Source organism: Colletotrichum phormii (assembly GCF_030913505.1).
Source record: "Colletotrichum phormii strain CBS 102054 chromosome Unknown BDP81scaffold_13, whole genome shotgun sequence".
In the NCBI taxonomy this organism is placed as follows: domain Eukaryota; kingdom Fungi; phylum Ascomycota; class Sordariomycetes; order Glomerellales; family Glomerellaceae; genus Colletotrichum; species Colletotrichum phormii.
Genome location: NW_026851455.1, coordinates 1 through 15,121, shown reverse-complemented (window position 1 = coordinate 15,121; position 15,121 = coordinate 1). Strand labels below are relative to the sequence as shown.

The 15,121-nt window shown below is 49.7% G+C and overlaps 4 protein-coding genes and 1 non-coding gene across 5 annotated transcripts; 2 read left to right on the top strand and 3 right to left on the bottom strand.

The window, feature by feature from the left end:
* Window positions 1-2,525: 2,525 nt before the first annotated feature.
* BDP81DRAFT_430579 (uncharacterized protein) lies at window positions 2,526-4,119 on the bottom strand. Its single transcript, XM_060590621.1, has 2 exons — window positions 2,846-4,119; window positions 2,526-2,570 (listed from the first exon to the last, which is right to left on the bottom strand). Exon 1 carries the CDS (start codon window positions 4,093-4,095, stop codon window positions 2,917-2,919), a length of 1,179 nt encoding a protein of 392 aa, XP_060443583.1. The 5' UTR covers window positions 4,096-4,119; the 3' UTR covers window positions 2,526-2,570; window positions 2,846-2,916.
* Window positions 4,120-5,741: 1,622 nt separating this feature from the next.
* Window positions 5,742-7,093, top strand: BDP81DRAFT_43697 (RTA1 like protein-domain-containing protein). Its single transcript, XM_060591184.1, has 2 exons — window positions 5,742-6,178; window positions 6,304-7,093. Exons 1-2 carry the CDS (start codon window positions 5,971-5,973, stop codon window positions 7,011-7,013), a joined length of 918 nt encoding a protein of 305 aa, XP_060443582.1. The 5' UTR covers window positions 5,742-5,970; the 3' UTR covers window positions 7,014-7,093.
* Window positions 7,094-7,172: 79 nt separating this feature from the next.
* Window positions 7,173-8,519, bottom strand: BDP81DRAFT_323201 (C6 zinc finger protein; the record flags this gene model as incomplete). Its single annotated transcript, XM_060584775.1, has 3 exons — window positions 7,173-7,738; window positions 7,803-8,238; window positions 8,442-8,519. 3 exons carry the CDS (start codon window positions 8,517-8,519, stop codon window positions 7,173-7,175), a joined length of 1,080 nt encoding a protein of 359 aa, XP_060443581.1.
* Window positions 8,520-10,567: 2,048 nt separating this feature from the next.
* Window positions 10,568-10,672, top strand: BDP81DRAFT_t211. The gene has a single exon. It is a non-coding gene; the product is annotated as a tRNA-Phe (tRNA).
* Window positions 10,673-12,887: 2,215 nt separating this feature from the next.
* BDP81DRAFT_491352 (heterokaryon incompatibility protein-domain-containing protein) lies at window positions 12,888-15,024 on the bottom strand (the record flags this gene model as incomplete). The annotated part of the gene is made up of 4 exons (XM_060595309.1): window positions 12,888-13,856; window positions 13,893-14,265; window positions 14,371-14,794; window positions 14,850-15,024. The coding sequence occupies 4 exons, from the start codon at window positions 15,022-15,024 to the stop codon at window positions 12,957-12,959; spliced, it is 1,872 nt and encodes a 623-aa protein (XP_060443580.1). The 3' UTR covers window positions 12,888-12,956.
* Between the last annotated feature and the right edge of the window lie 97 nt (window positions 15,025-15,121).

Below are 15,121 nucleotides of genomic sequence, written 5' to 3'. Positions count from 1 at the left end.
CCTATATATAATAGGATCCCTAAGAAGAGGTAGATCTCGTCTGTTGAAGTCTTCCTCCACTCATATATTCTAGCCCGTCTAGCCCTAGGGCCCTCCTTAGATAACGTGCTGCATTCGTCCACTGGGCCCACTGCTCTACGAGGCTCTGCGGAACGTATTGGAGGAAGAGTTCAAGCGGGCTTGCCGGCAGCCCCCGTACCTCTTTGGCCCAGGCCGGCACGTCAAATGGCCGAAAGGAACCCGGAAGGCCATGCTCTGTAGCTGGAGGTTCGTGGGGCCGGACTGTTGCTGCGTCACAGCATTCTGGCGTACAGTCTGCATTGCAGGCAGCAGTAAGGTCTTCTGGGTGGACCTCAACTACTATACAGCTGCGTACAGAAGTAACAGAAGCATTAGATGCAATAGATATATCAGAATCACCAGAAGACATCATAGCATCATTCAAAATGGTAATAATAGTGGTGATAATAGGCAAAAGAACATAGGGATAAGTGACGTATCGTCAAGTACCCCTTTCAACGCGGGGAAAAAATGGGTAAAAGTGGGTATTTCTTGGTCTTGGCGAAAGTGCTGTCCATCCGCACCCGATGGGATAGACTAATTCTGCCGATACAGGGGTGGCATTGACACGCCGATGATGCAGCCAAAGCCAGGTGGAGCGGATCCCATGGGGGGCATGCTGCCACCGATTCCTCGCATAGGGAAGCCCGAGGAAGTTGCTGCTTTGGTTGGGTTCTTGCTCGGTGATGAATCTACCTACATTACGGGAACTTCTATTGTCATCGATGGAGGTCTTGCCTGCTAAACATTCAGTTCATACCACCTGTGTCTGAATCAGTAGAGAGAGCTCTAACGTGGTTGATAAGCGAGTGGATCAGACAAGCGAGTGGATCAGCCGACCGCGACCACAGCACATTTGCGACCGATACGCAGCACTAAGAAAAGTAATTCAATTGAAACTATTTAAGATCCTCTTCTTCAGACATTTTTTCAGCAAATTGACATGTTCGTGCATTATGACCAGTGTTCCCACAGACGCCACATCGCCGTTGGCCCGTCTCGGTCCTCGGTCGGCGACCACTACTCCGGCGTGTTTCCTCCTCGATCTGAGCTGTTGCTTCTCTCTGCGACTGAAGGTCCTCAGCCTCAGCTATAGTAAGACTTCCTCCTTGTCTGAGACGTGTTTTCTTAGCCCTCCGGCGCCGGCTTAGTAGGTTGTTTTCCTCACGAAGGATTTTGTTCTCAGACCTTAATAACGCAATCTGGTGCATAAATCCACGCGCCCCCTTTGATAGATGCTCAACAGCTTCAATAATTGAAGTTGGTGAGCTATTCTGATGGCGGGAGATCCTCCTTTTGATGAGTTCAGACTGAGAAGATGCTTTTGTTGGGTTGTTTGGCGTCTGAGAAGTCCACGCAGGGGGTGTTGTTGGGAGGGATCCTGGAGGTGTTGGAGTGTGTAACCTGATATCAAGCTTTGAAAGCACACTTTCGGCACTCAAAGGGACAAGCCCAGCCCCTCTGAAACCTCCCTGAATGTTCTTTTCCGTAATAGCTTGGGCAAAAGCCTCGCGAAACGCAGGGAAGAAGTCTTCCTTTGTAATATGCGTATTACCCCGGCGCATCTTATCCTCAATTTGTCGACCATAAGCCGTCTTTAGTGGCCCAAAGCACCCAACGTCTAAGGGCTGAAGCAGATGAGACGAATGGGCCGGCATACAGAGTGTGACGATATTGTTTTCCTTGCAATATATCTCGAAGTCGGCAGCGTGGTGACTTTCATGCCCATCGACGACGAGGAGGCGATAACTGCCAGTTGCACGCAGTTTTGTATGCCGATCAAAGTGCTGGAGCCAATCTAGGCCTCTTTCGTTTGTTGTCCATCCGTTGTCAGACGTTGCAATGACCCAGTCGCGTGGGAGATTGGTTTCCGTGTACCAGGTGGAGAGGTGATATTGGCCTGCAACGATGATATACGGCGGGACGCTGTAGCCCGACGAACTAATGGCCTGAATGACTGTAACCCATTCACGGTCACCAGGCTGCATCATTTTCGTGTTTGAACGCCTTTCGGCGCTCGTGGCGACCATCCCAGATGCAATCTGGCCCATCATAAACCCAGTCTCATCAAAGTTATAGATATCAGAGTCCACAATACCATATTTCGCGATTGTGTTCGCCACAAGGCGAAACCACGCGTTTATGGCGTTTGGATCTTCGCATTGGGCCCTCTTGTAGTCGTACTTGCGAAAAAAGCGCGTCTGGAGCTGTGGTTGTCGCTTGACGAAGTTCGAAGCCCAGCGCTTCCCAACTGGGGGCGCGTTGCGGTCGGCGAGCAGTCGATTAGCCATTTCTTCCACACCTCTAATGCGGGGAGGGAATGATCGGGAATCTAGGTCGAGAATATACTCAACTAGCTTCTCTTCTTCAAGCGTAGTCAAATTCCGCGATCTAGGCATAGTGTCGCGTCGTGATAACTTTCCCCTTAGACGATGGCGTAAGGTTGAGAAGGGTACTGAGTAGATCCGGGATGCCGCTCGGATACTAAGATTTGGTGTCGTTTTGATAGCCTGAACCGCTAAGGTTAGCTGGCCTTCATTACTTTGTGATGACATGCTTGGTTGTGGCGTAACGCCTATGAAGGGTGGAAGATATGTTGGTCGCGGTCGGCTGATCCACTCGCTTATCTGATCCACTCGCTTATCAACCACGTTAGTCATAATACAATAGGGTATTATGCAAAAGATTTTTAGGCATTCTAAAAGTGTTGTCTGAAATGAGTATTCCCTTGCTAGAAGTGATAAATTTGAGAAGGAAAAAAGATCACAATAAGTAGTTTACCTACCTACTTAAGTATCGGGCCATCTGCTAAAGATTGTGGATCAAAACTCAGTTCTCTCCCGTTCCCATACTTCGCTAGGATGCATTATCCTGGATCATGGGCTGTAGAGGATCCAATCGTCCACCTCGACACTCAGCCTCTCTCATTTTGCACTCAGCTCGAGCCATATCCTGTGAACCCAGTAACTTCACCCACGATGGGAAGTATGAGCCCAAGCCTGTCACGCGGCCATGGCCGGGCGGACTAGCCAATCCCAACCTCGCGAGTCTGTCTCTGTCCCAAATTGCGAACCCCATTTTCCTGTAAGGCTCGAAACCCGCATATTTCATCGGCGAGTGCGCATTCCTCCCCATGCTGTCCACGATCCATAGACTGTCTGCCGGTAATACCAACGCAGACCTACGACTGTCGGGAGTTGCGGGCATTCCTCGGGCCGAAGGTGAGATGTCCTCGATAGGGCTTTCGGGTGGCGGCATCCGATCCACGAGTGCGGTAACACTATTTGTCTTGGAGGTAGAAAGACTCTGGAGGTAGTCTACTGCCGTCATCACCTCATGATAAGCGGCCTTGAAGTTGGTGCTAGTGCTGTCGTAAAAGGACTTGATATCAAGAACCTCCGTTTTCAAGTCCTTCCCCTCTCCTTTTGTTCCGAGGAGCTGAGACCTTCGCGCTGCCAAGTTCATTTCGAGTACAACTTGAACTCGCCAGAATGCTCGAATCATCCGCTGTTCTTCGCACCATGACAGCTTGTCTGTCGCTGAAAGGTCCGGGACGTCCAAACGGCCTTCTGTCTTCGTAGCCACCAGACTGTCTTGATAGTGGCTGATGCAAAGTCGGCTCAAAGAGTGTAAGCAACTAGCTGTAGCGAGTATCGACCGCATGATTGTCAGATCGGGACTCTTGGTTGAATCCATGGCCGGCAGAATGTAATCTGAATCCGAGCTCTGGCCGAGGACGACGCCGGCTTCGCGATCACTGATCCTGGCGGCAAGTGTGAGACGGGGCGTGTTCTGATACGCGCCTGCGCGTATTGAGATGATACATCGTATAATTTTCTGTGTCTGTGACGGAATGTTATTCTCTGTTACGGCAGGCCAGAAGATGTCGTCACTATATTGGTTGAAAACCCGGCTTGCGATGGGAGAGGAGATAAGGAGGTTCCAGAGACAGTGGACATCGTCGATTTGGGTTAGTATTTGAAGGAGAACCTCGGTCGGGAGGCCCTCGAATTTGATATCTTCTTTCGATTCCATGATTCTGCAGTGAATAGTTGTGTATGTGAAAGGTGCATTGATTGTGATGCTTCCGTGCTGTTAGATAATCGATGCCCCGGATCGGAGCTAACACTTCGGACGGTTGACCCCGCATTCACGCAGTCGGCGGCGACACACTTCGGATTCCGACCATGCCCCCTACGTGAGGTAGGGTTCACCGTGCTACTGTCGATCCCCGTCGGATCTTGACGTCAATCATTTAAACCACGTTAAAACTCAATCGATGACAGACTAGTCATCCCTGCCAAATCCCGATATCGGGACTCGGACGACTGGTGCTGATAATAGCAAAGCGAATCATACGCAACTGTCTTCAACCTACGATTAATCATTGGAGGTATTATTATACAAGATAGGGAGAAACAAGAGTCCATACCTAGCTGCGCGCATTGCATTAACGCGGGTCGACACTGCCGTCCCTCGACTTTCTGGTGTGGCAATATCTTCACAAGCTCGACTGGACATTGACAAGGTAGTAGAGAGGGTTTTGGAGATTGAATGTTATTTGAGTTGCTAAGTATCTTCCGGATCCCAAGGCAGAATTTCTGACTACGTTCCCCTTCAAGAGGCTAACAACGACATTTGTGAACCTCGAGGTTTTGGCTTAGCAAGAAACCTAAGTACGAAGTACCCAAGGCTTGTTACCTTGACAAATTCCGTGAGTTACTGATGAGTTGAACAAAGACTAGGCTAGCAGGAATATCTACCACGATCGCTCACTTTATGGCCGTCATATTCTGCTCATTTATAATGCTTGGTCAATCTCCGTCTCTAGTGTCCAAATGCCTAATGCAATGCCGGCAACTGATGCAAGCCCTCACCTCAACGATCTCTGATTCCTGAAACTACTTTTAAGTACTTAAGTATCTAGCCGCCTCTGACTGTCAAAGCTCTCAGCTATGAACGTATTGACTGACATGGGTATTTCCTCACACCAATTTTCTATGCGTTCCTCCTATGCGTTCCTGGTCTGTGGCAACACATACTTTCGAACTTATCCAGAATCAGTCACTGTATATGCTAGATGCGCAAGTCTGTCTTGTTGAGATAGTGTGTTCTACATGCGACAATGCCGTTCAATGCACATATCCCAAGATCAAGCCCTGCGAGATATCCACAGACACATGAGTTTTCCGAAATGAACTCTGAAAAACATCAAGTGGCTGAAAATACGGTGAAGATATTGTCAATGACAGCGGAGGATCGAGCCATCACATTTTAGGATCAAACGGCAGTCAAGAAGCTGGAGTGACATTTCTCCCTACCTGAAGTCCAAATGTCTAGCAACATGCTATCTGAGAGAGGCAACTCATAAAGTCGTATTTAACTATTCCAAAGATTGGGTACTACGCGGTTCCCGGCGGCCGCTGCGCCGTGGAATACTTGGTTGACAGCAAATACGAGAACTCGGGATATTCGGACTTTTCGGATTTTTGTGGTGTGGCGCAGAACTTCTGTTGTTAATCATTCGTGATGATGAACGTCCAAGCCTCATGCATTTCTCCATTTCACGTGATCAAAGTTGTACAATCAGTCCGAGTACGTCGGACTCGGGTGATGTACGAGGTGTGCGAGAAGTCCGAAGTCTCAAGCTTAGTATTGCATCTCCCACCGGCATAGTCAGGAGGAAGTACAAAAAGTCTTGAGGGACTGCATCTTTTCAATTGCGAATCACGGTTTTAAAGCTCATTATCTTCTATCACCTCATTCTTTTGCGATTTGGAGGGGCTTATTGTTGTGCTTCTTGGTGTAGGTAGCTTGGCCGGCACACGATCATCAACTCGAAGCAACCCGCTACAGCCTACACTTTCATTGGCCGCCCCGAAATAGTAAAGCTCTGAGGGTGGGGCTGACATGGACGGACTCAACTCGACGACGGGCGCTGGGGGAGCAGAAGCGGCTGCTGGGGCAGCGTTTGACTTCCGACTTTACCGCTACACGCCATCCCTTCCGGCCGCCATAGTCAGTGCTGCAGTGTTTGCGGTTCTGACCATCCTTCACTTCTGGCGGCTGTATCGAGCCCGAGCCTTCTACTTTACTGCCTTTGCTCTTGGCGGTGTTTGTGAGTGTGGCCACGTTTAAAACCTACCCCTTACTCGGGCCCCCGAGGCGGCTTGTTCCATTGGCGGCTTTGGAGAACTACCCTGCCCTCTGTCGGGAATGAAGATACTGACTTTGACTGGATAGTTCAGACGATAGGGTACTGCGGACGAATATGGTCATACTTTGATACCATGGCCATCGGCGGCTTCGTCATGCAGGCCATCCTAATTCTTGTTGCCCCGGCTTTGTACGCTGCTTCGATCTACATGATTCTCGGCCGCCTGATTCGAACCCTCCGAGCCGACCACCTTTCTCTGTTGCCCGTGCCATGGGTCACCAAGATCTTCGTCACTGGAGACATTGTCTCGTTCACAATGCAGGCGGGAGGAGGTGGAATCCAAGCAGCAGGGACTTTGGAGCTCTACGACATTGGTGAGAAGATCATCATAGTCGGTCTTCTAGTTCAGATCGTTGTCTTTGGGTTCTTTATCGTTACAACTATCCTATTTTATCACCGAATCAGTCGAAAGCCTACGACAGTTGCCATCGAAGGGATCATACCCTGGCGAAGATACCTCTGGGCTCTTTACAGCACCAGTCTTATCATCCTCGTACGAAGCATCTTCCGAGTCATCGAATACCTCCAAGGTAACCGCGGGTACCTTATCTCGCACGAAATATTCCTCTACATTTTCGATACGATTCTCATGATTGCAGTCATGGCAATTTTCCTGGTTTGGTATGTTGAAGACTTGGAACAAAAGGCATCAAGAAAAGACAGAGACACTTTAGGGTCCAGCGATAGTGCCTGCATGTTGGAAGAGCTTTCTGGAAGGCAGACTACCCGGAAATAGGCTGCAAATAATGGGAACGCCAGTCCTCCGTCGGTTGGGGAAAGTGTCGCTAGACTGCGTCAAGTACGAAAGAGAAGCGTTGCATCTAAGGTTAGGCTCAACGCAGACAGGTTGCCTGCGGTACCAAAGAGCAAATAGATCAGGCATTAGAGGTGTTTTTCATAGACAAAGTTCATTGGTTTCCATTGCTGAATCTTTGACCCATGACCTATGCTCCTGGTCTAGCATACTATACGTCTCTGCATAGAGATTGTTTGCCCAGCCATCCAGCCACCAGCGACTGCGCAAGCGCTTGAGAAGCATGCAAAAATACAAGAATATGACCAGCGCCTTTTGTCTATTCTCTCTCAACAATGGAAGGAAGTCATCTGCAACCATGGCAATCCAGACGAAGACATCAGTAATGTCTTGAGGCTCTACAGAATCGTAGAAAGCGCCATAAGACTTGTAGAGCTCATTGATGGCCCTGTTGTATATCTCCAGAAGCCCGTTGTCTGGCTCTGATGCGTTGATATTTGCTTCCAGGTCTCCAAGATACGTGTGGTGATATGGACCTTCACGATACTGGAAGTGTGCAGTAATCCGCGTGATGATCGGTGAAATTAGGAGATTATCGTTTGGTTCCCCCACAAGATACCGGGTCCCGCAGAATAGGACTATCCAGTCGGGAGATTGACCTGCACTGGCTAGCGGGGATTCGTGTAGATATTGCGAATTGGCTAGAACTGCCAGTGGAGAAACGAATCAGCGTACTATCTCAGTATCGAAACCGAGAACGAGAACTCCTACCAATGTAAATAGTCAAGACTGAGAAGATGAACAAGTGTGCTTTATTCTCGTCTTGGACGTGCTCCATCAAGCCGACAGCTGTTCTTGAGGATATCTCGTGATGCAGCATCGACTTTTCCAGCAACTGGTCTTTCCTGTCGGGGTTCAGATACGCGAGATGCAGTGCTGCGAGCGAGAGAATGCTCCTCATGACATAGTCGGTTTCCAGCCCGAGTCTGACGACATTCAGCCGCCAGAATTCCCCGAGCAGCGGGTTGTCCGATAGAGTATGCGCGGTGAAGTTGCAGTAATGATGCAGGAGTTCAAGGTCGAGAAAGTTCAACTCGCCCGCATGCTGAGAGAGGGTCAGCATCGGGTCGAGTGATGGCGAGGCTAGAAACCCGCAAGCCACGCCATGTTTGAGGCAGTTTTTGCAGGCTGGTCGCTGCTCATCACACTAGAAGAGTCTCGCAAGTCAATTTCCAGTTCCTGAAGATTTGAGAAGAAGTTTAGGTATTCATCCCCACCGGCCCGACTCCCGAGACGGAGACATGGCATAAGCATGGCGGCTTCTAGACCAGGTCCTCTGATCTTGCCACTACCACACACTGTCACGCGTGCGATCCAGCCGGGCACAAAAGTAGTAACTGACTTGCTTACCTTGATCTTTCTCGCTTTACAAGTCTTACAGCCTGTCCGAGTTTTTGGATGCGCCCGTCGTGACGGGTTTGGTTGCATGTTCGTACTCGGTGTTGTCCGAGGACAGTTACGCGACGGATCGAATCGGTGAATAACGATTCGTTGAGTAGGTGTTACACCACGGCGTTTCCGCCATGACAACAGATTAGACAAGACGAATCGCTCTGGATCAAAGTCCGCTCTGGTGCAACGTAGGAAGATACGGCTGTTGATTAATGGAGGGGACGCATAACCTGCACCCAACCCGCGGACGCCTTCGTACTCTAGTCGTATTCGCACTTTCTCGGGTGGTGTAAGGGGCTAGCCTAGACGGACAAGTTCCATTGGAAAACTCGGCGCCACATTCAAGCGTCACCTTGTCTTGGATCGACTGCTGATATTCCGCTGAGTCAGGCAGACTAGTAAACGTGGAGCAGCAAAAACTCCTATTCTTGGTTGGATAATCTTGTGTTTGTCGGCGCAATTCCGATCTAAGTTACCACTAACGGTCCACCCCACTACCAGCCGTGCCAGCCTAGCCCCCACGGAAAATAAAATATCAGAAAAATCGGGTTAAGCACGATGAGCGAGCACAACGTAGAGCTCGTCTAGCAGGTCCTCCGACTCTGAAACCCAGCGTCTGTACCGCGACCAACCAGATCGCCGCCTAAGTAACCGGCTACGTGTAGAGCTTTTGCCTGAGCGCCCTGAGCCCGGCTCGTGTATCCGATCACACCATCTCGTGTCCGCCAACCTAGCAAACCGCAAGGCATCTCTTATTCGCGAACCTCAAAAATACCCGTTCCCCGGGAGACTAAGTTCGTGGTCTGATGATGTATAAAGCTTGGCACTTGCTTATCCTTTGGGCATGACTGCTGCCAATGAGTGTGTGTACTTCACGACTTGGGGTTTCAAGTCAAAATCCTCATTGCTTGTCAGATAATATGCTTCCCTGTCAAAAGATGCCGTCAAACTTATGTCTGCCGCGTCGCGACCAGTGACCTGGCTATGCCTCTCGTGAGGGGGCAGGATTTCGCGACCTCGGTAACTATACGACAGTACAGGGGCGTCTGATAGGTCGCTACAATTCTAATTCTTTTACATTTTGGCGTGATTCCACGAGTCATGGGCGTGTACATGGTTTAACAGACCACGCTGTCCTAGTCTGGAGTGATGAAACCATTAGTATGGACGATGTCTGATTTGGTGCTTTGATGCGGATTCTGCCGGCTGTAGCTAACTAAGCGGTCGGAGTGCGGGCCGCTTGTAAGATGTGCCAGCCTGACAAGCCAGTCGGGTCTGATCTTTACATCTATGGTCTATCCCCTAAGTCCCCAGCCCCCCACCAACTTCTGTCGGCAGGCAGTATCAGCATGATTTTGCAGTTTTGCAGCTCAGATATTGAAGCCTGAAGGCCCGGACTTCCCCGGACTTCCGGGTCAGCTGTCCGGAAATACGGCAATAGCGGCATCTTTAAGCGGGTTTCCGAACGTCAGAATAGACTTCACGTAACGTCCTTGGGTAATAATAGTACGTGTCAAATGTCAAAGGTCGAACGAGACCTTATGCCCGTGACCCTCATGATACCAGTGTAGAGTAGCCTGACTTTGAAACTTTTCTTTGACGATGTTCGCAACTTCGTCCGCGACAATAACCACATAGAGTGTACCTTGAGTGAAATCTATCCCATCGACTGCGAGATGACGTCGGTACATAGCTACGTACCGTTCATGAGAGGAAGCAGCAAATCACACATTATTCCATGATATTCCGATTAGAATCCGTTTTAATTCCGGCCGATGCACCCAATCGAATAATTCGGCTATTGGAGAAAACTGGAGGCTTATGTACCGACGTCATCTCGCAGTCGATGGGATAACGTAACTTAATATGTGTGAGGCGCTGTTGCCTGTTTCATTGGGGAGCTGGGATCAAGAGTCCGGACTACTACGTAACGTATCGTTATGGAGGCATAGAAAGCCAACCACCCCGCTCGTGAACTTGCTAGGCCCGCGTAAATGGAACCCTAGTGGGGGCATCTTGGGTTTGGCCCCGTCACACATTCGCTACATAGATTTCAGCCTCAAGAGCTGTTGTCGAAGATAGTGGCGGACATAGCTCAGTTGGGAGAGCGTCAGACTGAAGTGGAATTCATTCCTGAAAACTTCATTCAAATCATCTGAAGGTCGTGTGTTCAATCCACACTGGCCGCATCTTCTATTTTTGCACATGAGAGAGAAGTGCTCATGACCTTCTTCTACTTCACCTTTCCATTTAAATTGAGTGAGAACTGGCCGCAAATGTTCAATAGCTACGTTTAGGCGGCGCAGATAATTAGGGTAACGGTTAAAACAGGGGCTGGCCAGATGATGAAGTTCATGCTTGTCAGCGATATTGTGCGCATAACGCGCACGAAGAGTAGACAGACTGATCATTCTACCTAGTACGAAGAGGCGAGCAGTCAGCCCACTTTTGGTCCCCTCCTCCATCGTCTAGGTTGTAAGTAATATGTCATAAAACCTGTTCGACATCGTGGCTTTGCTTCTACAAACTCCAAGACAGGGACCTAGTTTCAGACAAGGTGTAAAGTTGCCTGCCGAGAAGGAAGATGGACAGTCCACGCACACCACGCCAGTCAAAAAGCTAAATTATGACTAGATTGGGATCACACAAGCCTCGACGTCGTGGATCCATCGATTTCTTGGGACGCACTAAATCAATCAAGCATACGGTGATATATTACCCCGCAAGTTCACCGCCTGTTCTGCGATACCGTGCTGTGTAAACTGTCAAGCGGCTGTTTAGACAGTACCTAAAGCTGTTTCATATGTTGGTGGTCGATTGGATGAACGTGGCAGCTCCCATACATTTGTAGAATACGCTGCCTGTCGGGTGAAACCGCTGCTTGGGAGTCGGGACAAACGTCTGAATTGTCACAAGTCAGCCTTCCATGTAGTAGGTAGTGGTGGACATTGTGGGTGTACAAAGTCACCACCATTCGTCGAATGTTATGCGCCAACTCTAAGATAGCCAAAGTACATGAATAAGTTATGACTTTGATCCAGCATCACGAGAGAAACGAGCCCGGTTTGTGAAAACATTGAAGGGGGAAAAGGAAAACAAGGACTGTCCTATCGCTTGCGATCAGCAATGTAAGGGAAGCTGAAAAACATGCAGACTGACTCCTGAGGAGGATAGCAAGCAGCAAACTCGTAGCATAAAGTCTAAATTCCTCGTATTGAATAGCTTATATTTGAGGGAGAATTTGGCATCATCGGCTCTCTGGGGTTTAGGTGGCGAGGCAGGTTTGTGATGAAGGCCTAAACGACTTGCAGCACAAGAATCTAGCAATCTTGTACAACGGCCGCCGATCTTTCTCTAAGCTTCACGACCCTTTGGAGGCAAACATGAATTACAGATGCTGCCCCGAGCCACCTAGCCCAGACGGGAACCAGGTACCAACCTCGTGAGATCATACTGGCACGTAACATCATCATGTTGAACAGAGCTTTCGTTGAGCAAAGAAAGTGATGAATATTGGGTTTCCTAGATATTGATATGCTACCTATAAAAGACAACGTGAAGTCTTCGTCTCTGTTCATTCCCAGTCATCACTATCACTGTTCACCTTGACGAACATCACCTCTGATCATTTTCCATCTGCCCATACGTCTCACCAATTGGCTCACCAAAGTTTCAGTCTTTCTTTACGCTCAAGATGAAATATATCCAGATTCTAATCCCCTTCCTCGCCACTCCGGCTATCTCTCTTCCAACTGCCCTTCCTTCCGGCACCGGCGATGTAGCCTTGGTGGGAAATATCCAACAGAGCAATAAAGGGCTCGAACAAGTTCAAAACGGTAAAGGGAAGCGGTAGATACCAATTATGTGTCCTAGTTACCGAGGCTGCAATCGCAAAGGCTCAGTTGGCGATTCCACCAACATCGTTCGCGAGATCAAAGTCAACACAATTATCAGCGAGAATTCCGGCGGGACAACCTCAAGTAGCTCACAGATTTAACTCTTCTCATGGCTTTCTGTGTCATGAATAGAAGGATGGGCCTGTTTCTTGCGGCATCGACTGTGCCGAGTATACGAGTCTGAGTCCGAGTACTGTCAAAACACATGGCATCCCAAACACTTCCCACTGAGTTCTCTCGGCGTCGGACTTAAGATGGAAGAGGTCTTCCTTTTCAGGGGAAGCTTATCTCACCGATGAAACGATGGGAGCCTGTCATGCACCCTATCGCATCTCCAAAACCATCCGATCCTTTCGGTACGTGCCTATCACTCGGGCGATGGGGTGGCATTAAGCACAAGTATGCGGGCACAGACCGGGTGGGATCTTGGGCTTGTGCTGAAACTTATCTTCGATTTATCATGTATTCATTATCAATCAGATCCCTAGAACTCTCAACGAGGAATTTGAAGCTATTTCTTTCCAACGCTTGGTACTTCCAGGCTCTCACATACGCATTTGAAAAACACTTGCTTGCGCTACTCTATCCCGATTTCCGCCTGACTATATTCGCCAGAGGCAACAGCTTCTCCGTCCATGATACCACTGACGTACACATCCCCTATAAGCTCATACATACCTCTTCGCGTAGGTCGAATCACGAAGGGAACCTCAGAACCCAGTAGCAGACATACCGAGTCTCCAACCTTTGCCTCTCTAGGCACTAAGCAAAGCCTGCCGGCCGTTGTGCGAGAGAACCTCCGTGGACTAGCGGCAGCTAGGATTGTCATTTCCACTGGCACAGCAGCCGCCACGAAGCTCAATCGTGCCTTGTTCGCCTCTTCGGGGTCTTCCGAGACGAGCCAAGTCTCCATGTTCGTGATCATCGTCTTGACAGACTCTGAGAGGTCCACGTCGATGCGGTCGCTCAGCTGGCTCCTCTCGGATGTCAGAGTCTTCCAGAAATCAGCAAGGCGCTCGGTGGACATGTCTTGAATGCGGTCTGAACCTGACGCAATGCGAACGCAAGATTTGTAGTAGTTGAGTGACCTTAGCGAGTTCCTAGCGTAGTAAACATCCATCTTGTCGAGCGGGTACGGGACGCGCTTAGGTTTCGGCGGGAGCGGTAGCTCGGGCCAGAAGACTCCATCTTCCTGAATGGTATCGACGATCATGCCGGAACACCGTAGTATTTTGTTGTCGATGATTTCGACTCTACCACACTGTGTTCCGCCGGCCGAGAACTTGCCATACCGAACGCTGTAGCTTGGCAAAGCATCTGACTCCTGGTTTCTCAAGTCCGGTACCCAGCTGGGAAGACCTGGCAGCCTTCGCCGCTGCCATCGGTATATAGGTCGGTAATACCAGGAAAGCGCGACGTCGGTAATTAGTCTCTGCGGTGCGGAGGCCAGAACGCCGAGGTTCTTCTTCTCTAGGAGCTGAGATCGGGCAAAGCGCAAGTAACACTCTTGAACCGAGAGAGAGTACAAGTTATCCCGGGATATGATGCTATCTTTCTCAACGTCAGAGGCGTAGCCTAAGACACCCAGAATGTGGTCCCGAGGATCTGTACATTGAAATGCTCTGGTTGCTTTGACACCGTCCATCAGCGTGACAGGTTGCTTGCCTCGATACCATTGGCTCATGCGCATCATGGAGAGGTTGTAAAGACGGATCGGGAGAAAAGTCACGTTGCTGTCGTTCACAGTTCCATCCTTGGGCAGAGCTTGGATACCAAACGTTGACATTCTCAGGGCCAGCTCTGAGAGTGCTTGGAAAGGCATCATGAGCTTCCCGCAGTAGAGCCAAGTGTTGTCGTTGAGGATCGCCTCTTGATAAACCCACTCACTTTCTTTCGAACCAAGTGTGATTGATTCATGAGTGCCCTAAGAGGTCTCCAGTCTAGATTCCAGACGGTAGTCTTGCCCTCTCGGGTTCGTTCTTGGTTGCGACTTGCGAGTGGCAAGGATATCTGCACTTTTCCTGTTCTGTTGAGGATCGTCCACAACTTCAGGAATGATCTCACAGGCCTCTTTGATAATATCCTGGACTCTATCGATCTCGGAATCATCACTTCCGAGCCAAATTTTGACAGATTCCGCATTCGAGTAGATTTCCGATATCCGCCCTATCTGATGTGTTTTCTCAAACGTGTTTCTCTGGTCGATGCAAATAGAGTCGGCCCAGAGCACGACCTCCTCATTAGGGAGGCGCCAGCGCTTCAGTGCTTCGAACAGAGTTCTGGTGATCTGTATCTCCTTTCCTTTGCAGGTGATGTATGCTTTGTCTCGCGCGTCTCCCCAGGCATAGGATACGGCATGGTATTTCACTGGCGCCTTGAGCCACTCATTAGTGAGGTCTATCCGAACGTCGTCACCTTCATGTCCAAGGAGGCAGGTGAATGAGACGAAATTGGCCCTCTTCTAGTGGACCGTGGGCATGTTGAGGCGGAGGTCGGATCCATCGCTGAAGCCGCGACAACAAGCTCGTGTTGTTGTGGCGGAAAAACAAGTGATGTGCGACTGGGGCAGCCAGAATGACCGCAGCGCCGATGGCATAGAGGACCCGCGTATTAACGCCGATATCGTCCATTGATTTTGATGTCATCGACATGAGATGATGGAACCGGCTGGCTGGGCCGCGCTCGCGAGTGCTGTCTGGAGGTTGGTTTATCCCGGTTGACTTGCGGAGACAGGTAAGCAAC

What these genes read in the sequence shown, in the direction of transcription:
- BDP81DRAFT_430579 (XM_060590621.1), bottom strand. Translation starts at nt 4,095, where the DNA reads ATGGAATCGAAAGAAGATATCAAATTCGAGGGCCTCCCGACCGAGGTT.
- BDP81DRAFT_43697 (XM_060591184.1), top strand. Translation starts at nt 5,971, where the DNA reads ATGGACGGACTCAACTCGACGACGGGCGCTGGGGGAGCAGAAGCGGCT. An exon ending in CTTTGCTCTTGGCGGTGTTT is followed by an intron (nt 6,179 to 6,303) that starts GTGAGTGTGGCC and finishes TTGACTGGATAG; the next exon opens with TTCAGACGATAGGGTACTGC.